Here is a 24,529-nt window from a genome sequence, read left to right on the forward strand (position 1 = left end):
CGTCATCCAGGGCGACGTGCCGCGGGCGGGCATGCGCAGTGGTGCCGTGTTAGATGGGTTGGTAGACGTGTGTGTGTGTGTGTGTGTGTGTGTGTGTGTGTGTGTGTGTGTGTGTGTGTGTGTGTGTGTGTGTGTGTGTGTGTGTGTGTGTGTGTGTGTGTGTGTGTGTGTGTGTGTGTGTGTGTGTGTGTGTGTGTGTGTGTGTGTGTGTGTGTGTGTGTGTGTGTGTGTGTGTGTGTGTGTGTGTGTGTGTGTGTGTGTGTGTGTGTGTGTGTGTGTGTGTGTGTGTGTGTGTGTGTGTGTGTGTGTGTGTGTGTGTGTGTGAGAGAGAGAGAGAGAGAGAGTGTGTGTCTATGCAAAATCATATTTTTTTCAATTAAGGGGAATTCTTTACTCGAGGGTGAACCCGAGCTTGACGGTCAGCCCAAGAGGATGCAAACAGCTTGACTCAGATCAACTTCATAGCCTGATGGTGATGGCTCACACCATTAATCCCGGCCCTCCGGAGGCAGAGGCAGGCCGATCTCTGAGTGATGCCAGCCTGGTTTACAGAGCGGGCTACACAGAGAAACCGTGTTTCAAAAAAGAAAACATAAAAAAAAAAAAAATTAAAAAAAAAGAAGAAGAAGAAAAGAAAAAGAAAGAAAGAAAGAAAGAAAGAAAGAAAGAAAGAAAGAAAGAAAGAAAGAACTTTATGGCACCCTTAATTGTAGCCAGCCCTTGCATGTTGATATGTACCAGGCACCTGGTATGTGTTATCCCACTTGACCCCTCACTGACTGGCTCTGGCTAAGTGGCGTATCTGGACTTTAGTGTTTTGAGATGGCGGTGTATCGTTTTTGGTCCCACACTAATTTGTGCAGTGAATTCTGTGATAACCTGTGTTACCACAGGTTGCTGGCCTGACTCTTGAGGAGCAACGCAGTAGGGGCGCGCTGGCCCTCTTTGTAGTCTGGGAAGCGCCATCTTTGTCGTCCCTTGATCTTTTAGCTAAGTTTGTGGCGTTTGATGCTCCTTTCTTTTTCAAAAAGTTGTCTCCAGGCTGTTCTGTTTTTTTTTCCTTAAGCAGTCCTTGAGGTAGCCGAGGCGGCCACCAAGCCCACCATGAAGCGTCTTCACACTTACATGCTATTTCCATTTTCCTGGACTTCCCATTGCAAATATTTACAATTTAAAAAGCTTTTGTGAGTGTTTTCCATTTTAGAGGGGAAAGATGATAAAGCTAAATTTTTAAAAATTTGCTTCATTATTTAATTTGAAAAATGTATTTTAAAGTCCATCAATTTGCTGACGCCCTCCCCCGCACTCCACCCCCCAAGCCCAATTTAATCACCTCGTCCAGCGGTGGTGGTATGCACATCGTAAAGGCAGAAGAGTACCAAAGACGAGAGTGCGTCCAAAGAAGAGTTACTAGCGTGAGGCAGGGACTCAGGAGTCACTCACAGCTCTCTGCCGTGTTCTGTTAACCCCACACAGGTGTTCAACATCTTGTCATTGTGACACAATGTTCGTGGCCTTCCATTGGGCCCCTGTGCACACTAAATAAATAAATACGTGTAATAAATGCTTTTGACATTTTTTTAAAAGCTGTTTTATGTCATTTGGGAAGATATTTGTGACAGTCTGCTGACCGCAGGAAATACGAAGATTAGTAAGATTCTGTGTCCACTTCTTGCATTAATTCAAGTGAGACGGATACAGCTGAAATAGCTCGTGAGTGTCACCGTGAAGGTTGTGTGGAAAGAGACCTCTCCTTGAATGCCACCGGAGGTGTTGAGCTCACTGTCTGACTGGGCTTTCACAACCACGAACACTACTCACCTAGAGAGGAGAGTTAGGCTCAGAGCAGCACAGAGGGCAAGCACACACAAAGGCTTGGGACAGAAGGCACACAGTACGTGCAGCTCAGCTCTGCCACCTGGTGTGTGCAGGGAACAGATTTGATGGAAGAAGTGACTGGGCTGATGAAAAGGCAGGTGCCAGTTACTGGGGGACCTTATGGGCCTGTAAGAAATGAACGGAATGCCATTTAAGTATTTCAAACAGGGCGCGGAGAAATGGTGCTCAGTGGCTGACAGCATTCACGGCTCTTGAAGAAGGCCTGAGTTCAGTTCCCGTCACATGTAGCAGGCAGCTCACAGTTATTCTCAACTGCAGCTCCAGGGGATGTGATGCTCCTGTCCATTGAGGGCACCTGCACCCATGTATAACCCCCCATAATAAAAAATAATACAAAATAACTCTTAAAAGAGTTTGAGGAAAAGTCTGGGTGAATGAACAACTTAGCTGTTGCTGTAGTTATACAAGTGAAAAATTAGGCAGTGAGTTTATTTGGTGGAAGAGTGAGAAGGAAAGTAAGTAGATAAGTCAAGACTTTGTGACTGAAGTAGGAAATTATGTTTATGCCTGATGATTCATTTTCATCAGAGTCACGTACTTTAATGTTGGTAAGGATGAACAAAATATAGGGAGGAAGTATACAGAAAATGGTGAAGTAAAACGAGGCTTGCATCCATCCATCCATCTATCCATCCATCCATCCATTTGAAGTGCTGAGGATAAAACCCAGGGCTGTTTGTCTGTGCTAGGCTAACATTTTTTTCCCCAGTGAGCCACAGCTCCAATCCATCAAAACCAGACCTTCCAATGTAAGAACCTGCAAGCTTTAGATTTATTAGAAGAATAAACATGCAAATTAAGGCTATAAAATTAGTTTATTTCAAATGTGGAAATATAAAAACTGCTTGCATAAAAATTCGAGAATATTGAAGCATACAAATTTTAAGGTCTAGCTCTATTAATGTACTCAAATTCAATTGAGATAATATTCATAGCAGGCGCAAACATAGGATTGTAATCCTTAGGAGAATTAAAATCCTGGGGGAGATAAATACATTTTATTACTTGATCAAAAGTACAGGGCTGTGCTGTGTCTAGTGCTGTGGACTCCACCAAATCTCTCTGCTCCAAAGGCAGATTGCCTGAAGACAATTATCAAGTGATGATGGATGGTGCCTGGGGAAATGACCATAGACCTATTCTTAGCCAGTAAGACTTGCAGAGACTTGAAGAAAGGCTTGCTGGGAGAGCCCCCGAGAAAAAGCTCTTCAAGTCTGTGCAGAAACCATGCATCTTCTTCTTCTGGTACCTGCCAGCTCTCAATGAATCTGTAGACCAGTTACAGCCATCATGTGACCAGGCCAAGAAGGGAGCCAGCACTACAGACAGACAGCAGGACAGAGAGGAGAAAGAAGATGGACCCCTGGTGACGTGCCCAGCTGTTGGGCCCTACCTCACTTGAACAACTTATGTGGGTTGTAAGTGTCCTCATTGAGAGGTCCCTGTTACTCATGGGCCAAAGCTTCCCAAGCACAGCAAGGACTAATGGAATAGAAAAAGTAAACACTAATGGACAATTATGACATGTCGGGTGTTTCCTTCAGTTTCTCTCAGTCAACCAGCCATCTCCTTTACAGCCATTTGCAGACTTTATGTCATCTCTTCCCCCCTCAGTTGTTGACACGGTTTTGTTTTATTTTTGCTGTTGTTCTTCTTTGTTTCACACTGCTCCACCCAGCCATCTGCCCTCTCACAGACTCCTGAAGAATGAAGAAAAGAGGCACAAGGGCCGATTCCCTTCATTTTAGTTCCTCTCAGGGAGTGAGCAGATGTCTTTTACAGACGGTGTGAGTTGTTGGTAATGAGCCTTTCCCCACTGGAGCTACAGAGAGGTTCCTGAAGGACATATCTGACAACCTTACCAAACTATTAATAATGAAAACAAATAAAGCTTTTTAAAAAAACAAAATCAGGTCATATTCTTCATTTATTTGCTTCTTGGTTATATTGGAGGCATTCCCATACATTTTTAATGACCCCCAAAACAATGTGTGCAAAGCACTAAGTGTCACCTGGCACACAGTGCCATTAACGGTCATCACCTGCAGGGTTCTGCTTAGATGACGTCACCACACTTGATCTAGCACTGAGGCATGCCCCAGCCCTCCAGAGGCCCTGGAGCTGGATAACAAGTCGGCCTCTGTCAACTAGAGTTTTGCTTTACTCTTAGGAATAATATACCTTGACTGCTTTTGTCTCGGGGCTACTGTGCGCCTTCTATTTTCATAGACAAGCAGCAGTTTTGGCATTTCTTATGACAAAGAACCCGTAGGAAAAGGCAGGCATGCCTAGTGAGCTCCCTGGGCGGAGAGGTTTTTCTGTTAAAGCTGGCAAAGTCTGGTCATCCACCATCCTCAGGGTCTGACCATTCAGTTGGACAGATCTGCAGGGAGGAAAGACACACTTGAGTCAGGCAGGTTGCACATGCCCTGGGAGCCACCAAAACCTGTGAAATAATGTTAGACCAAGGAGGATTTTTATGGTAGCTTGAATTATATAATTTGTATTTCAATACAAGGTGAGCTTAGGTGTTTGATGAAGACAAACTTAAAACTACAGTGGGAGAGAAAATAACTGGACTAGCAACCATACTGCTGGGCCTGCAGTATTACCATCTGGCCTTTTACAGAAACATGTGCACATTATATACCTATATTTATCTTGTTTTCTGAGTCAGAGTCATACACATTAGCTCAGGTTGGAACTTACTATGTAACCCAGGCTAGCCTCAGACTTCTAAGTGATCTACCTATGTCCACTATACCCAGGTACTTTATCTTTTCTTAAATGTTTTCTTTGTTATTGCTAAAAACTGACAGGATTAATGAGTTATTTTTATGCCACATATAGAATACATGTGACACATGCATGACACTCATCACTATGCCTGCACACAATAAGCACTGTGAAAATGCTATTTATCAGCCAGGCATGATGACACACACCTGTAATCCCAGCACTCGGGAGGCAGAGGCAGGTGGATATATGTGAGTTCGAGGCCAGCCTGGTCTACAAGGTATCCAGGACAGCCAAGGCTACATAGAGAATCCCTGTCTTGAAAAGCAAACAGAAAGAAAGAAAGGAAAGAAAGAAAGAAAGAAAGAAAGAAAGAAAGAAAGAAAGAAAGAAAGAAAGGAAATATTATATATCACCATTTTTAGTATACAAAAGGACATAACAAACCAGGTCTGTAATCCTAGTCTCAGGAGGATGGAGTCAGGAGTTCAAAGTCAGCTTTGACTACACAGCATATTCAAGGCTACAGGAAACCCTATCTCAAAACCCCCTAAGACAAAAGTAGTCTATCACATCATCCTACTTTTAAAAATAACCTATTTATTCCATCTCTCTATGTATATAAGTACATTTTATTTGAACCAAAAATAGATATACTGTGCACATTTTCTTAAAACTTCCTTTTCCTTTAATACATCCTAAAAACAAAAAACAAACAAAAAAAACCATCCTAATGTTTGTTCATGTCATACGATATCCATCCACTACATTGTGTTAACGGACACACAGGATTCTATGGCATGAGGTCATTGATGCATGTATTTAATCCTCTACTTTTATTCTGTTTCCATGTGGCATTCTCTTGTGTTTTTCTTTCTTTTTTGACAGGGTCTCTGTAGCCCTGGCTAGCCTGGAGCTCACTATGTAGATCCTACCGGCTTTGAACTCACAACGATCCACCTGCCTTGCCTGCTGAGTGCTGGGACTAAAGATGTGCGCCACCGCGGCCTGCTTCTCCTCCCGTTCTTAGAATCCGTGGGTAGAAACCAGGTCCCGCATAACCTTTGTTAGTTGCTCAGCACAGAGTCCCACAACTCAAGACATACTAACGGCATGCCACAGTTGTGCCAGGGGCTGCCCAGTCTATTCTGAGGTCCACAGGCTTTGGTTTTATTTTCATGCTTACACATCACATCGAATTTTAGATGAGGTGTGTGTGTGGGGGGGGAGAAACTATGACCATCTTCAGGAAACTACAAGCAAAAATAAGCCTTGAAAAATATCTCTGAATGGTGGTAGGAAAAGTGCTTAGTACAAAATGAAGGAAGGACTTTTTTTTTTTCTGGTGGGGAGGGGCGCATTTCAAGACAGGATTTCTCTGTGTAGCCTTGGCCGTCCTGGACTCACTTTATAGACCACGCTGGCCTCTAACTCACAAAGATCCACCTGCCTCTGCCTCCCAAGGGCTGGGATTAAAGGCGTGCGCCACCACGCCTGGCTACAAAGGACCATTTGAGAATGCCTACCAAAGTCCTGGATTCGATGGTAGTGCTTTGGCACCTTGAAGGTAAATCTGATTACTGTGAATTAATAGTGCTGTGTAAGACAGGAACACAGCAAGATTCCCTGAGCTCTCGCTGCTGTGTTCAATGGGCTGCGCATACAAGTGTGCTCCAAGGATGCGTGTTCGGGTGGGTTCAGCCGTGAGGGGTTAGGGTTTATCTCAGGGAAGCAACTTGTTTTCTGTTTTGAAAACAGAAAGAGGAAGATGAAAAAAAAAAAAAAACCAGAAGACGAGTCTGTTACGAGGCAGGTGAGATGAAGGTTCACGGAATTAGTAAGTAACAGGTTTGGCAGAGCTGAGGAGCCTGGGCAGGCCTGACAGCCGGGCTCTGAGGAGTCAGATCCACACAGCGGAAGCACAAAACTGATCTCTGCATGCTACCCTTTGACCTCTGCACCCAGGAAAGCACACACACAACATATATAGCAACAATTCAAATAATTTATCTAGAAGCATTTCCAGCCATTTTTTTTTCTTACTCTAGCAGGGGAGGGGGCAGCTGCTTCAGTGTTGCAGGAGAACCCCACCCAGATCTGTGTGGTGTTTTATTCTACCCACATACCCTGACTAGATCAGCCGGGTGGTTCAGCACCAGGGGCTGTCACCAAGAGCAGCATCTTTTCAGAACCAATAACCTAAATGCGGAAGGTACTCCACATGCTATAAACGGCAACCCGGCCACAAACCACCCTTTATCTACAATGGTGTCCTGCCTGTAAGACATGCTAGGGCAAGCTGGGCGGTGGTGGTGCACGCCTGTAATCCCAGCACTTGGGAGGCAGAGGCAGGTGGTTCTCTGTGAGTTCGAGAGCAGCCTGGTCTACAAAGAGAGTCCAGGACAGCCAGGACAGCCAGGGCTATGCATAGAAACCCTGTCTCAAAAAAAAAAAAAAAAAAAAAAAAAAGCAAAAAACAAAGAAACAAACAAAACAAAACAAAACAAGACAAGACAAGACATGCTAGAGCAGAAGTGGCACGAAGTTGTTGGGGTAACCAACCAACCAAAGGTTAACAACTGAACAGCTTTCTCCAATAGAGAGACTCATCAGTCTCCCCAGGGCAGGGGACAAATTATAATGAATGACTCCATAGCTTTTTTGTGTAGGTTCACTTGGTTACAGTTTGGTGTTTTTTGCTTATCTTTTTTTGGATGTGGTTTCATTTCTTTCTTTTTGTTTGGGGGAGGGGTTTGTTGTTATATTGGGTTTTTGGGTTTTGTTGTTGTTTGTTTGTTTGTTTTTGTTTTTTCTTTTCTTTTGTTTTTAGAAAGAACTTAAAGTTGAGTGTGTAGGGAGGGGAAAAGGACCTGGAAGGACTTGAGGGAGGGGAAGAACATGATCAAAATATATTTAAATTTAAAAACTGTTTTAACTAGGGTGTGAAGGCCATGGACAAGATGGTGGCCCTGGTTAAGTCTCTCTGCTCACCAAGCACGGCTGACACTCCACCCTGGTCCTCGGAATGATCTACAGTGCCAAACGCTACAGTTACTACAGTTAAGTAAAACTCCAGGGCAGAGGAGGAGAGGAGAGGAGCAGCAGAGGAAAAGAAGAGAATGGATGAGCTGAAACGCGTTGAGAGAGACCTGACAGAAGCTCATGATAACAGTGTTCTCATGTGAGGCACTGGTGAGCTTGTCTTTAGTCGCTGAGGATGAATAAAGCTTTGTGGTGTGAAAAAAAAATTGTTTTAAATCCTAAAAATCTAAATACACTGAATGGCTCTTGATATGTGAAGATATTTGGGATTTCAGATTTTCTTCTAAGCTAACTACTAGTTTGGGTTCATATCCTTCTACGTTGGACTCTTCCATGAATTACACTTGTATAAATTGGTATTCACATGTAGAATTTCTGAAATAAAAAAAAATCTTAGAACATAATAGTTGCCCTTTCCCCCTCAACAACAACAACAACAAACCCCTTTCTGTTCTAATACATGCTAACAAACTTACATAAAGCTTGCAGTCAACACGAAAACACACTCACTTGGAAAGTAATCCGTCAGGTCCGAGAGGTCTGAGGAGGTATTTATCCACTGGCTTGTCAAAGAACTGATATGGCAGCTTCAGGTGTTTGGTGACATTATGGAGGTTCAAGACATACAGAGTCAGATCTCCTTCCTGATATTTTGGGCTAAAAGCAAACAGGTTAATTCAGTAACACATTTCTCTCATTTATACAATGAAGAGCTCGGGCATCCATGCAGTCAGACATACTGAGTACCTGTTGTTTATAATGGACCTTTTATCGCCCTTTTCTAGGATGCTGTTAGGCTGATCGTGTGACCCTACTCTGAGAACAAAAGGCACTGCTCTTCACATCAGAGACAGAGCACTGAGAGCTTTGTGCCTTCGCCGCGCTGAGCTCCAGAGGGCCACAGCCAGAGCGCGTATTGTTATATACCAGAAGGCTTAATGATAATAAGATCTATTCGTGTGAATTCATGTTATGAGCTGTATAAACAGGAGCTTTCTTAGTTTTATGGAAAGACTAAACAGGAGGCTGGCTAGAGCACCGGCTGCTCTTCTAGAGGACCAGGGTTCAGTCCCCATAACAAGGCTGTTCACAGCTGTTACAACTCCAGTTTCAGGAGATCCAATATTCTTCCTCTGGCCTCTAAGGGTACTAGGTACACAAGTACACAGACATTTACAGGCCAACACTATATCTATATCTATATATCTATATCTATCTATCTATCTATCTATCTATCTATCTATCTATCTAGATATACAGATCTATTTATCTATATATATATGTATATATGTCTATATGTGTATATATGTATTATATGTATATGTATATAATTATTTTAAATAAGACTGAAAAGGGCCAGGGAGATGGGTAAGCTGGTAGAATGCTTACTCAATTTCCAAAAAGTGGACATGGTAGCTTGTGTCTGTCATTCTAGTGGTGGCGAGGAGGGAAGTACAGACATGTGAGCCTCTAGAGCTTGCTGGCCAGATAGTAGTGAAGCTGGAAGAGTTCCAGACCAATGAGATACCCTGTCTCTAACAAAAGGTAGATCATCCCTGAGACTGCTGACTTCTACACGCATGCACACGTATGAACATGCACATCTACGAAATACACAAAATATAATCATCACACAAAGTAAAAAAGTAAAACAAACAAAGGCCAGGTGTGGTGGTGTATGCCTTTACTCAGAGCAGGTGGGGGGCAGGGGCCAGCAGATCTGAATTCAAGGCCAAGCCTACGAAGCTGGGCGGCAGCGCACGCCTTTAACGGCAGCACTCAGGAGGCAGAGGCAGGTGAATTTCTGTGAGTTCAAGGCCAGCCTGGTCCACAGAGAAAGTTCCAGAGCAAAGTCACAAAAAGAAACATACATTGTTCAAGGCCCAGCCTAGTTTACATAGCAAATTCCTGAGCCAGTCAAGACTACCTGTTGAGACCCTACTCCATAGGAAAAAAAACAAACAAACAAAAAACGAACAAAAACTAAATCTGCTGAATTTGTCCACTTAAACCTTTCCCTACTTTATACCATGGCCTTCACTATGCAGAGAATCCCCAGTCACCAGAAATGGAAAATGCTAAGAAGCTTTTCGGGCTAGTATTAGCCTATCAGCCATGACCGATTAAAACTCATACTCCTTTAAGGAATCAATTGTTCATCTGAATGTGCTGATATTTTCTCTGTATCCATTCCAAATAAAATTCAGGATATTTTCATTATAAACTGTAACAATTAAAGTCCTTATGTAAATCTTTGCTGAGTCACAAGTGCCTATGTTTAAGAAACTTCTTTTGTTTTTCTTCTAATCTTATATATTTATTTGGTGTTTTGAGACAGGGTTTCTCTGTGTAGCCCTGACTGCCTGGAACTTGCTCAGAAGACCAGGCTGGTCTCAAACTCAAGGATCCATCTGCTTCTGTCTCCTGAGTCCTGGGATTAAAGGTATGTGCTACCACTGCCTGGCTTAGTTTTTTTTTTTTTTTTAATTTTTAAAAAGCTTATTCTTCAGCCAGCAGAGGTGGCACATGGCTTTAACCCCAGCACTCAGGGAGGCAGAGGCAGGCGGATCTCTGTGGGTTCAAGGCCAGCCTGGTCTACAAAGCGAGTTCTGGACAGCCATGGCTACACAGAGAAACCCGGTCTCGAAAAAACAAAAACAAAAACAAAAACAAAAACAAAAACAAAAAAAAGTTTGAAGCTGGGCGTGGTGGTGCATGCCTTTAATCCCAGCACTCGGGAGGCAGAGGCAGGCAGATCGCTGTGAGTTCGAGGCCAGTCTGGTCTTCAAAGCAAGTCTAGGACAGCAAAGGCTACACAGAGAAACCTCGTCTTGAAAAAACAAAAACAAAGCAAAAAAAAGCTTATTCTTACTTATGCATATAAGCAGTCTGCCTGCATATATGTACTGTGTGTATGTGTGTGTGTGTGTGTTGTATGTTCTTGTGCATAAGCACAGAAGGGCAAATGTGTGCTTATGTGTGTGGAGGCAAGAGACTGACATTAGATGTATTTTCTTTCTTTCTTTTTGAGGCAAGGTCTCTCATTGGCTTGGGGCTCACAAATTCAGATAGACTGGCCAGTCAGCAGCCTCTGGGGATGCCTTTGTCCCTGCCTTCCCAATGCTGTGATTACAGGCATCCATGGCCACAGGCAGCTTTTTCTACAGGAATGCTGGGTAGTGCACTCAGGGGCCCCACGCTTCCACACAAGCATTCCCCACTGATCTCTATCCCAGCCCCTCTAGCAAGTTTTTGAAGTTAGGGTATCATAAAGACAAAAAAAGAAAGGATAAAGAAAAACACTACAGTTCAGATCCATTACATAGCCAGAGCGCAAGGAAGTCACGCTCATCAACTAACTGTTGTTTGGAAAAGGATGTGTTTTGTACTTACTGGTAGATGTTTGTGCAGTGGAGATAAACTCTAAGTTTGCTTCCTTCTGGGTCTTTCACTCTTGCCATTAGCACCTTGGGACCTACCAGTTTCTTGAACAGAAGAGACAGCCAGTAATCCTAATTCATTCAGAGTGAGGGGCCAGAAAACAGATCTCTGGTTATTTTCTTATTCATATTTTAACAAACCAGTGTCAACTAAACAGCTATGCTACAAGTGTGTGACAATTACCCCAGGGATGTTTATGAAGCCAGTGAATAGGGTAAGTTCTAACCCAAATAAATCAACTATCCTAACATTTTCAACAAGGAAATGGAAATATTGGCTAAATATTTTCAAATCATTCTCTTAAGAGTTCTTCTTAGAAGGGCTAGACAGATGGTTCAACATTTAAGAGCAACTGGCTGCTTTTCCAAAGGACTTGGGTTCAGATCCACAACTGTTTGTAACTCCAGTTTCAGGGGATGCAGTGCCTTCTGGTCTCTGAGATCACTAGATGTGAAAGTGGTGCACACACATAAATGCAGGCAAAACACCCATACATATAAAATAAAAAATTAAAAACTTTTTTTTTTGTTTTTCATGACAGGGTTTCTCTGTGTAGCCCTGGCTGTCCTGGACTCACTTTGTAGACCAGGCTGGCCTCGAACTCACAGAGATCCTCCTGCTTCTGCCCCCCACCCCCAAGTGCTGGGATTAAAAGTGTGCGCCACCATGCCCAGCTTAAAAACATTAAAAAAAAAAATGTACCATTAAACTATCCTTAGAAAAAAACTCAATCTTCAAATGTCATTTTATATGTTTATTTATTTATTTTCCATGTTTGAAAGACAGGATCATGTAACTCAGGCTGGCTTTAAACTCACTTTGTAGCTGAGGCTGCCCTTGATTTTCTACTTTTACCCCCCAACGAGGATCACAGGTGTGCACCCGACACCTGGCTTCCACTGATATAGACTAAGAGAGTCAAGGTCATATTTCTTAGGCGAACACACACACAAGCACACAGTCATCACACGCACAAGCACACAGTCATCACACGCACAAGCACACAGTCATCACACACACAAGCACACAGTCATCACACGCACAAGCACACAGTCACCACACACACAAGCACACAGTCATCACACGCACAAGCACACAGTCATCACAAGCACAAGCACACAGTCATCACACACACAAGCACACAGTCATCACACGCACAAGCACACAGTCATCACACGCACAAGCACACAGTCATCACACGCACAGTCATCACACGCATAAGCACACGGTCGTCACACACACAAGCACACGGTCATCACATGCACAAGCACACAGTCATCACACACACAAGCACACAGTCATCACACACACAAGCACACAGTCATCACACACACAAGCACACAGTCATCACACACACAAGCACACAGTCATCACACACACAAGCACACAGTCATCACACACACAAGCACACAGTCATCACACACACAAGCACACAGTCGTCACACGCACAAGCACACAGTCATCACACACACAAGCACACAGTCATCACACACACAAGCACACAGTTGTCACACGCACAAGCACACAGTCATCACACACACAAGCACACAGTCATCACACACACAAGCACACAGTCATCACACACTCTCTGATAATGCTCATACACACTCTTACACATATACACACATACACAAGGTAGAACTTTGGATAAAAGTTTAAATTTCCTCACTTAGCATCAAATATAGTATGAGACAGGGTATAAATGAAATTTTATTAATAATATCTTGAAGATTACCATATATGTTCATATATACATATATTTTTTTCTTTTAAAAAAAATTTTTTTTGAGACAGAGTCTCACTGTGTAGCCCTTTATTGGACTGGAACTCACTACATAGAACAGGCTGGCCTCAAACTCATAGAGATCTGCTTGCCTCTGCTTGCTGGGATTAAAGACATGTACCAACATACTGGCCCATATCTTGAAGATTATGAATAAAATAGTTAATTATTAGGATGGTGTTTTAAAACAAACACATGACTCTGGCATGTTGTAAAGTTAGACAGCTTCTATGACTTTATCATATGATTTCTTGTTGTTGTTGTTGAGACAGAGTCTCATTCTGTAGCCGAGGCTGGGCATACTGTGCCTTGGATTCCTGGTAATTCTCCTGCCTCAGCCTTTCAACTGTGGGATTTATTGGCAAGAATCATCACACCCATGTGCCATAAAAAATTCTGAACCTTTGCTAGTAGCTAGGATAGCATTTCCCCTTTCTCTCTCTCTCTCTCTCTCTCTCTCTCTCTCTCTCTCTCTCTCTCTCTCTCTCTCTGTGCGTGTGTGTATGTTAGAGTAGGTATGTGTGAATGTAGGCATATGTGTGGCCATAGAGTTTATATAAAGGTCAGTGAAGAACCTCTAGTGTTGGCCTCTCTGCTTGTTGCTGGATACACCAAAATATTTGGCCTCAAAACTTACAGGAATTCTCCTGTCTCTACCTCCCATCTCCTCATATGAGCTCTGGGGTTACAGATGAACACTACTGTCCCAGGCTTTGCATAGTTTCTAAGGATTCAGAGCATAAAAAGGGTGCGGAGTGTGGTGGTGCACGCCTTTAATCCCAGCTCTTGGGAGGCAGAGGCAGGTGGATTTCTGTTGGTTTATTGGCCAGCCTGGGCTACATAGTGAGTTCCAGGACAGCCCAGAGCTACATAATAAAGAGTTCTTGTTTCAAAAAGCCAAAAACCAAACCAGAACAAAACCAAGAATGCAATAAATACTTTCACCTCAGCAGCCATCCTCCCAGCCCTGTAATAGGGATTTTAGCTTTGACTTGCTTTGCAAACGTTCATTCAAAATTTAAAATAAAACGCAAACCATAGGCCAGGCGGTAGTGGCGCATGTCTTTAATCCCAGCACTTGGGAGGCAGAAGCAGGTGCATCTCCATGAGTTCGAGGCCAGCCTGGAATACAGAGCGAGTTCTGGGACAGCCAGAGCTGTTATACAGAGAAACCTTGTCTCAAAAACAAAAACAAAAACAAAAACAAAAAACACAAAAACAAACAAACAAAAACAAAAAATTGCATGCCATACTCCAAGTGAACAATATTTTAAAAATGATTCTTAGTAGGTGCAATGGTGCACACCTGTAATCCCAGCACTCAGGGAGGCTGAAGCAGAGGCAGGTGGATTGCTGTGAGTTTGAGGCCAGCCTGGTCTGCAAAATGAGTCCAGGACAGCCAGGGCTACACAGAAAAACCCTGTCTCAAAAAACAAAAAACAAAAACACCCAAACAAACAAAATAAAGGATGATCCGCAACAGTCCTCCAAGCTCCCTGAGTCACAGTTAGCTCTTCACGGAGGGGACTGACTGGTGGAGGCTAGTCTAGGGCCCAGAGCAGACGCCCCTCTATTCACACACAGCAAAGTGAGGTTACTTACAGGTAAGGGCTCGAAGTTCTCATCCACTAGGTGGTAGTTGCCTGCTCCAAAGAACACTTGCCTCATCACGACCTCAATGCCCATCTGGGCTGACAGGCCCAATTTGTCCAGCCACCTGGGACAGAGTGACATGAGCTGTCTTTAGATTGGAAAACAAAGTCATTGCATTCTAATTACACATGGATTTTTTCATCTACGGGGGGAGGAATTAACAGGAAATCACGAGAATGGCATTAATTACAAACAAGTCAATCAAATGAGATGGTGAGTAAAGCTCTGTGCGCGCGCGCACACACACACACACACACACACATACACACACACATACACACACACATACACACACATATACACACACACACATACACATACACACATATACACACACATACACACACATACACACACATATACACACACATACACACACATACACACACATACACACACATACACACACACATACAACACACATACACATACATACACATACAACACACATACACACATACATACACACACATACACACATACACACACATACACACACACATACACACACACATACACACACACATACAACACACATACACACATACATACACACACATACACATATACACATACACACACAAACACACACACATGCACACACACACACATACACACACATACACACACACATACACACACATACACACACACACACACACATACACACACACATACACACACACGTACACACACAAAGTGGGGTGGGGCAGGGAATGGAGAGAAGGCAGCTGTCAACAGTGGTCCAACCGTAAGCCTGAGGGAACCACAACCACTACAGTCATCTCCACACACCTTCAGTGAATGGCACACTCTTCCTTCTTTTCTCAGTTTCTTGTGCCCGCACAAACACTGAAGGTTTGTGTTTCATTCTAACTTGTAACAGGGAAGATGGTGGGGGGGCAAAAGAATAAGAACGGAAGCCTGGGTGGGGGTTGGGGGTTGGGGGGCCTCTGTGGGGGCTACAGAGTGAAGAGCAGGGAGACCGTGAGGTGCTGTATATAAGCCGAAGCTCCGGGTAAATTCATATCTTTATCCCCTCCCCCCACCACACACACCTTTCTTTTTCCACAGGGGTTCCTCCTGCTGTGGACTCCCAAGTGCTGGGATTACAGGTAAGCTACTACCGATGGAAAAGGACTCTGTCACAGTTTGGACCTTAGATGGCCTCCAAAGGCTGCTGTGTTGAAGCCTGGCCTCAGCTAATGGTGCTTGTGTGAGGCAGGAGGGCCTAAGCAGACCCTTAGGGGGAAGGGTAGCAGGCCTTCCTGGATCTGTGAGTTGTGAGGTTTCCACTACCACATCCCTTCTGCCATAATAATCTGCCTCATAGGCCCAAAGGCAGCAGGACCAGGGGAAGGGGCTGAAGCTTCCGAAAGTGAGGCAGAATAAAACTTCCTCTGCATTATCTCAGGTATTTTTCACAGCCAGCAGAAAGGTAATTAACCCAAATACTTTGTTTATTTGCTTGTTTGTTTATTTTTGAGACAACGTTTCTCTTATAGTCCTAGCTGTCTGGGACTCACTTTGTAGACCAGGCTGGCCTTGAACTCATGTAGACCCGCCTGCCTCTGCCTCCTGAGTGTTGGGATTAAAGGCGTGCGCCACCACACCTGGCTACTGTGGCCTATTTTTAAAGTAAAATAGTTCTTTCTTTCCTTTGTCCTCCTCTTCCTCCTCATCCTCCTCTTCATCATCGTCATCGTCATCATCATCACTGTGGGTAAACTTGGGCCTGTGAACACTCTAGGCAAGTGCTCAATCACTGTGTTAGATCATTAGGTCTCATTTTACTTTTATATTTTGAGACAATATCTCACCTTAGCTGTCCAGCCTCGCCTTGAACTCACCCTGGAGCCCAGGCAGATCTTCAACTTGAAATCCCCCTGCCCCAGCTTCCTAGCAAACTAGAATTACAAACGTGTGCCTTCATGCCCAGCCAGACTTGATAAGAATTCCTCTCGCTTGCAATGGTTGACTGGGGACACCAATTAAAGATGTCCAACAAGGGTCAGCAAACCACTTTAGTTTGTGTGTATGAGCATCTTAACTGCATGTATGACTGCTGATTATGTGCATGCCTGGTGCCCGTGCGGGCTGTAGGAGGGTACTAGCTCTCCTAAAACTGGAGTTACAAATCGTTGTGAGCCATCATGTTTGTGCTGGGACTTGAACCCCAGTCCTCTAAATGTCCTTAGCCACTAAGCCATTTCCCCAGCTTGGAAAACTTTTTTTTTTTTTTTTTTTTGAGACATGTTTTCTCTGTGTAGCCTTGGCTGTCCTGGACTCACTTTATAGACCAGGCTGGCCTCAGAAAACTACTTTTTTTTTTTTTTTCTAAGTCCTGGCACAAAATGTTAGGGCTCTGTCTCAGAAGGTGTGTTTGATGTGGGTTTGGCTGCTACTGGTGGGTGGGAAAGAGCTGGAGTGCGCAGCGTCACTCACATAAAGCCGGCTGCAAAGGTGTTGGAGAGCAAGGGCGCCCCACCGCCGTAGGCTGAGCTTGTCTCTCCCAACCAGACCTTCTTGCCAGGTCTCAGCTCCTTAGTCACCTGGGGAACAAGAAAGATTCCACGGTCACTGCAAACAAGCAAACCACCTCAGGGCTGGATGTGAACAGCGTGCAAAGCCCTGCATCTCCAAAGCCATCTATCCTATTAGTCACAAGTATATTTATGATCACGTACATCTTCACCATAATTTTTCTATGGGCCTACATATAAAGAAATATGTCCTATAATAGTTAATTCTACTGAAAGGCCATTGGAAGTACTTTTAATTTCTAACTACCACAAGTAAATAAGGCTCAATGCTAAAGAGGAAACCAAGGAAGAAGACATAATGCTTACCTGTTAAAATTAGAAAAAAACATGTCAATATATATATCCATAGACATCATCACTAGACCATATAATAGAGACTTGTGTGGCATGATTTACAAAGACCATTACCTTTAGAATTTTTCGCACAGATAGAATAAACGTGTCCAGCACATCAGAGCTCAGAAAATCTTCTTTGGTAGCAATGCGTCCATTCAAGTAGTAGCTAAATTATTCAGGGAAAAAAAAAATCACAGATCATTCTCTGCTGTTAAGTCAGTTCTGAACCTTATTTATTTATTTATTTATTTATTTATTTATTTATTTATTTATTTTTACCTACCCTTTCTCATCATCATTTTTTCAAAAAGGCAGAAGTTCTGCCAGGAGGAACTAATGTGGGGGAGGGACTATTTAATCCAAGTAACTACGAATCAGTTCTTCCACCTTAAAATGAAACGGGCAAAACACAGGTGCTTGGGGTTCCCTGCTCTTCGGCAAGCGACTGGTCTTCCCTGCTTTTGTAGCTCATGGTTCTGTCGGCCATGTACCTCAATCTTTGTAGAAACTATCACATTATTTAAAACAACATTATATTTTGGTTTCTTAATATTAAAATCCTTGTACAATGACATTGGGAGATGCTGCCTGTTTTTATTACTTGAACTTTTAAAAGTTAATCAACGGTCAAGCAAAAATAACTTCTTGGAAACTGACAATAAGTGCAACTGGAAGTACTTGTTAAGCATTAAGGATTCTTATTCTTGGGGCTGGAGAGATGCTATGGGGGTTCCCTCCCCGCCTGGGGGGGGGGTGGGGCATGGGCGTGGGGAGGGGTCTTTGGATGGTGTGTAAGTATGATGGAGTGATTTTCCAGGACCAGCCTCAGCAAGACTGCCCACTTGACTCAGGGTGAACAGAAGGAATTGTAGTCCTTGGGAAGTGCGTGGAGGGTCCCCGGGGTAGATGTACATTATTGGCTGGGGTGTGAAGTGCCAGGGATGCTTTATCTGCATTTGGCAGGATGGTCCTAGCATCTGAACACAGTGCCTAGTTATCCTGTGGGCAGCAGGGGAGAGTGTGTTAGCAGGGAATTTTGTCAAAGGTACTTCAGATACGGAGGGAGGCATCTGTGCCGAGAGACTCTCCAGATGAGGTCAGGCAGAGACAAAGATGCTCCTGCTGAGAAAGGGAGTCCTTTATTCTGCACTGAGCTTCAGAGAAGCTATCCAGACATGGTGGACTGGGACCTCAAACAGCAGGGTTATCGAACCAGATGGCTCACTGGTTAAGAGCACTGGCTTACCTCCTAGAAGACTCAGGTTCAATTTCCAGCACCCACATGGCAGCTTAAAACTATCTGTAACTACAGTTCCAGCAGACCTGGCACCCTCACCCAGGCATAAATGCAGGCAAAACACCAATGCACATAAAAATAAACAAATATTTAAAAATAGTTTTTAAAAAGTTTTATTCTTTTGCTGGGTGGTGGTGGCACATGCCTTTAAACCCAACACTTGGGAGGCAGAGACAGGTGGATGTCTGAGTTTGAGGCCAGCCTAGACTATAGACTGGGTTCTAGGACAGCCAAGGCTACACAGAGAAACCTAGGCTAAAGAAAAAAAAAAGGGGGGGGCTACATAAAATCATAAAAACCCAAACCAACATAACTCTCTCTCTCTCTCTCTCACTCTCTCTCTCTCTCTCTCTCTCTCTCTCTCTCTCTCTCTCTCTCTCTCTCTCTCTCTCTCAAGAATCTCACTCTGTAGCATTGGCTGGCCTGGAAAAACTCAATATGTAGACCAGGCTAGCTTCACACATAGATATCCATTGAGTGCTGAGATGTGCACCATCACATCCAACTTATGTTCAGTTTTTATGTGTAAATGTGTGCTTGCATGAGCTTATATGCATCATGTGTGTGTAGTGCCCTTGGAGGCCAAAAAGGCAGATTGGATCCCCTGGAAATGGAGTTACATGTGGTTGTGAGCTGGGAACAGAACCCAGGACCTCTGTAAGAGCAGCAAGTACTCTTAACCGTGGAGCCACATCCCCAGCCTATTAGGTCTTATTTGTAACGTAACCATAATTACATCACTGGGGCATGAGGGGGTAACAAACAAACAAGTTAATAACTGAGTACTTACTGATGCCATGTAAGTGAGTCGATCACTGCTCCGCCAGCCTTCAGGAAACTAGAAGGAAAGTTCCAGAGATGGGGTCCCTTACCCTCAAACACACATATGCGCATTTAGAAGAGCGTTATTCCCTGGGGAATGGCTGATTATGATGTGAGTCTCAGGCAACACAAACATCCTAATCATCTGCAACATTTACACCAGAACCCTTGGAATGTTAAGCCAATGCTTCCTGTTTTGGTAAACCATATAATTAAACAGCAAACAGTTTATAATATGTGGACTTCCGGGGACTGTTTATCTGTAAGAATAAAGTGGCTTTCTTGCCAAGAAAGCACCAAAAACAAAGAAGGCAGGCCCTGTCCCTCCCAGAGCTGAAGCCAAGGCCACTGAAAGCCAAGAAGGCAGTGCTCAAAGGCATCCAGAGAAACATGAAGAAGAGCTAGCTGCACGTCACCTGCCTTCCACAGCCCAAGACAGCCTCAGCAAGAACACCCCCTGGAGAAGCAAGCTTGACCCCTACGCTGTCATCTAGCTCCCCCTGACCACTGAGTCAGTTCCAGAGAAGGCAGATGTCATCAACATGCTCATGGTCTTTGAGCAGAGAGAATCTTGGGAGAGAGCAGCAGACTTGACAGAGGAGGAGGAAGGAGAAGAATCGCTCTAGAACAGAAAAGAGCCACATGGACCCAGAGGAAGGACTCTGAAGTTCCACACATGGAAAGAGATGGCCAAAATGAACAACCTTAGCAAGTATTTTGGGATTATGGATGGGAAGTAAATCAAATAGATATTATTAGAACCATGGGATGGCATGGGATGGAGGTTGGGATAGAAACGAAGACAGCTTAGGAGGTAATAGCTGCCTTGCCCCAAGTGAAAATAGGCTATTCTAAAGCACATCGGGTGTCTGTGTCTTTAATGATTGTAAGAGCAGGCTAGATAATATCGCTGTAATAATTACAAGCCTAATTACAAACATTTTTTAGGCCATACCATTAAACTAACAGAAACAAACCATTTGGAAAAAAAAAAAAGGTTCCAAGTGGTAGTGGCGTAGGCCTCTAATTCCAGAATTCAGGAGGCAGAGGCAGGTGGATCTCTGATTTCTAAGCCAGCCTGATCTATAGAACAAGTTCCAGGACAGCTAGGGCTATACAGAGAAAACTTATCTTCAAACACCAAGAAAAATAAAAAAAATAAAAAGCAGAAAAGTAGGAGAAGCGGGAGAAAGAAGAGGAGGATGAAGAAGGAGAGGAAAGCAGTTGTGCACCCCAGTTCCTACCTTCTCAGCAGCTTCACTGTCTTTCCCAGAGGCTGACCAATGTCTGGACCATAGAGTTTTGCGTTTTTGAACGCTGACTTTTGTAGAAGTTTACGCAGCTCAACAAAGTCTTCGCCTAACTGCAAGCCATCGATGAAAACGTGAGCTTTCTTCCAGAAACTGTTGGGCTCTGAAAGACAACAGTTCTCACACTCACCCTTTCCCTAAACGTTCTTTATTTAAACACAAGCATACGGCAACATACATTGTTCAAACTACAAACCTAGCCTCAAAAGTCAAGAAAAGTTAATAAAGAGGAGAGTTTGGAAGCATAAACGCTGTAATGGGGTAAATATAGTTGAAGTTAACAGTAGCGATGCTAAGTCAATGGGCATTAGGGAAGTAGTTTATACCCAGTGTTTAGTAGCCTGATTTGCTTATTTACTTATGAAGAACAAAAGAGAAAGAGGGGCTGTGGGCATAGCTCAGTTGGTAAAACACCTGCCTTGCAAGCAGGAGGACACAAGTTTGACCCCCCCCCCCCCAGAATCCATGTGAAAAAGCCAGACACACACTGGCACACTGGTAAACCCAGCACTGGAGGGTCAGAGACAGGGTGACCTCTGTGGCTTGCTCTCCCCCTAGCCTAACCTATAAGGGGAGTTCTGGGTCACTGAGACACAAGAAGGTAGAAGCCCCACAAGAAATGACACTTTAGGGTGTTCACTGACCTTTGCATGTTCGTGCATATGGGCAAAAGCACACAAGCATGGGAGCGGGAGCGCGCAACACACACACACACACACACACACACACACACACACACACACACACACACACTAACAGGTGGCTGGGAGAAAAATATTATGTGCAAAACAGTGCCTGTCCTAAACAGCATGTGCTTATCAAATGACTGCATTTTTGATTATGCACTTTAGCTTTATTGCTTGACAATGAAAAATTCTTTTTTTTAAATGTATTTATTGTATATGAGTGCTTTATCTGCAGAAGAGGGTATCAGATCACATTATAGATGGTTGTCAGCCACTATGCAGTTGCTGGGAATTGAACTCAGGACCTGTGGAAGAGTAGGCGGTGCTCTTAACTACTGAGCCATCTCTCTAGCCCCTGGAAAATTCTTATACATATATTTTTAATAAATCTGACTCAACAGTAACATGTTAACTAGAACCTGTAAGTTCCGTGGGACTGGAGAGATGGCTTAATAGTTAAGAGCACTGGTTGTTCTTCCAAATAACCTGGCCCCACTTGGTGGCTCACACCTATCTATAATCTATACTGGCAACTTCTAGGCAGCTTGAGAATAGAGGAGGTTAGAACGTGGTTTGGAGCGCATTAGCTATTTTTTGTTGCAGTAACTGAAAGCTATTTGTGGAAAAAACAATTTCTTTTGTCTTATGGCTCCAAAAGTTATGTTTTTCTAGTGGCCAACATAGAAAGCTAAGAGATCACATATTAACCATACATAGGATGCAGAGAGAGAGAGAGAGAAATTAAGAGAGAGAGAGAGAGAGAGAGAGAGAGAGAGAGAGAGAGAGAGAGAGAGAAGAGAGAGAAGTGAACGTGGGTTGAGGCTACAATCCCTCAAAGCCGGCTCCCAGGGCACACTTCCTCTAGCCAGGTTGCACTACCTCCCCACATGGATCTTCTAGGAGGGGACCAAGTATACCTGCACCCTAGTCCACGGGGACATTTCTCATTCAAACCTCCACATGGGGATCTCCTGACAGACTGAGAAACAAAGGAAAGGAAGAACAAAACGAAACTGCCAACCTCACACTTCCACTGAGTCCTGTTTGCTAAGCCCGATATGTTTAAACGACTCCAGGGCTCATGGGAACCTGGGAGCTGGGGAGGTTGATGGCTCCAGTTGGTTGGATGTGATAATGACAGAGCTCAGCTGGTGAAGCATTTGCCACAGAACACACGTGGAGGGAGAAGGACAGAACCAACTGCCCAAAACTGTCCTCCGACCTATATATAGGTGTGCTGTGCGTACGACCTACCCCATGACACACATAATAACAATACACATTAAAAAAGAAAGAAAGAAAACGTGACCACCACCAGCAAAGCACAGAGTCATTAAAGTGCTTGCTGGGGGAAAGCAAGAAGGCTTGAGTTCATATTCCCAGGACCCACAGGAAATGCCTAGCATAGCACTATGCCTCTAGTCCCACTGCTGGGACACACAGACAGGAATCCCAGGGCGCAGTGGCCAACAAGTCTAGCTAATTGTTGAGTTCTACATTCAGTTAAGAGACCATGCCTCAAAAAATAAGATGGAGAGCAGGGCTCGGTAGTACATGCCTGTAACTCCAGCACTTAGGGAGGTAGAGTCAGGTGGATCTCTGTGAGTTCGAGGCCAGCTTGCTCCAGGGCAACCAAGGCTACACAGAGAAACCCTGTCTTGAAAAACAAAAACAAAAAGAAGTAAAAGAATAAGGGCAGACAAATGGAGGAAGACACCTGACATCCACACGTGCATGAGCACCTGCACCAATGTGGCTAGGCAGAGGTTGGTTTGCTAATACAAAAAAAGAATATGAAGGCTTTAATCCCAGCACTTGGGAGGCAGAGGCAGGTGGATCGCTGTGAGTTCGAGGCCAGCCTGGTCTGCAAAGTGAGTCCGGGACAGCCAAGATAACAGAGAAACTCTGTCTTGAAACCCCTCCCCCCTCCCAGGTACATACCATTGCCCAGTTCCCAGGAGATGTTATAGCCCTTGGAAGAGCAGTAGTTGAGGAGCAGCTGGGCGTTGGAGCTGTTCCACCGCAAGTCTGGAGTTCTTAGTAATGCATTTAGACCAAAGATAAGGTCTAGTCCCGAGCACTTGGCAAAACTGTGCAGCATGTCCACTGAGCTTCCTAAAAGAAAGACAGCGGGGTTAGGAGCGTCGGCACCACAGTGGAGACTACCTCCAGGCTGAGTTTCCTTCAAATTGTTTAGTCAAAGGAATTCCATTGCTAATTAATGTCTGTTGTTATGCCTAAGCAGTGACGCAACTGGACAAGCAATCAAAAAGAAAAGCCTAGACTGGGTTATAGCTCAGTTGGTAAAATGTCTGACTAATGTGCCAGAAGCCTGGGACTCTATTCAGGCCTCAAATCCACTATACAGCTTAGGATGGCCTTGAACTTCTAATCCTTTTGCCTCCATCTCCTAAGTGCTGGGCTTGTAGCTTTCTACTTAGGTTTTGAGAATGTCAACAATACAATTTTAAGTTTTTAAACCTTTATTTTTATTTTGTGTGTATGGATAGCCACCCATACATGCCTGCATGTATGTCTGCATACCACCACATGCATGCAATGCCTCCAGAGACCAGAAAAGAGTTCAGATTTCCCGGAGCTGGAGTTATAGATGGTTGTGAGCTGTCACGTGGTGCTGGGGATTGAACCCAGGTCCTCTGGACGAGTAGCCAGTGTTCTTAACTGCTGAGCCACCTCACTGTTCTCAACAATACAATTTTAAGTGTAGTCTTTGAGTAGGGTATTATAGGTGAAATAAGTCCCTATGATTTTCATGGAAAGTCTCAAATCATTTATTCAGCAGAAATTCACTCAAAAGCTCTTCTAGTTTAAGCACACCCCCCACACATACCACACATACACACATGCACATGTATGCACACACACTCACACCATACACATGCACACATGTGTACCTTCTTTCTCTCTCTCTCTCTCTCTCTCTCTCTCTCTCTCTCTCTCTCTCTCTCTGGTAAACATCA

At 44.0% G+C, this 24,529-nt stretch overlaps 1 protein-coding gene across 1 annotated transcript in view; it reads right to left on the bottom strand.

Annotated features, from left to right (window-relative positions):
• Positions 1–2,695: 2,695 nt before the first annotated feature.
• HPSE (heparanase) overlaps positions 2,696–24,529 on the bottom strand; it is a gene marked incomplete at its 5' end in the record, with an annotated part of 38,185 nt that continues 16,351 nt past the window's right edge. The window contains 9 exons of the mRNA XM_084759966.1: positions 2,696–4,282; positions 8,188–8,334; positions 11,071–11,189; positions 14,504–14,618; positions 17,000–17,106; positions 17,506–17,599; positions 19,521–19,568; positions 20,797–20,965; positions 23,490–23,663. Coding sequence (XP_084616092.1) covers positions 4,123–4,282; positions 8,188–8,334; positions 11,071–11,189; positions 14,504–14,618; positions 17,000–17,106; positions 17,506–17,599; positions 19,521–19,568; positions 20,797–20,965; positions 23,490–23,663 — 1,133 coding nt within the window. The 3' untranslated portion in view covers positions 2,696–4,122. The remainder of the gene's footprint in view (positions 4,283–8,187; positions 8,335–11,070; positions 11,190–14,503; positions 14,619–16,999; positions 17,107–17,505; positions 17,600–19,520; positions 19,569–20,796; positions 20,966–23,489; positions 23,664–24,529) is intronic.

This window comes from Acomys minous, assembly GCF_964271855.1.
Source record: "Acomys minous genome assembly, chromosome: 15".
NCBI lineage: Eukaryota > Metazoa > Chordata > Mammalia > Rodentia > Muridae > Acomys > Acomys minous.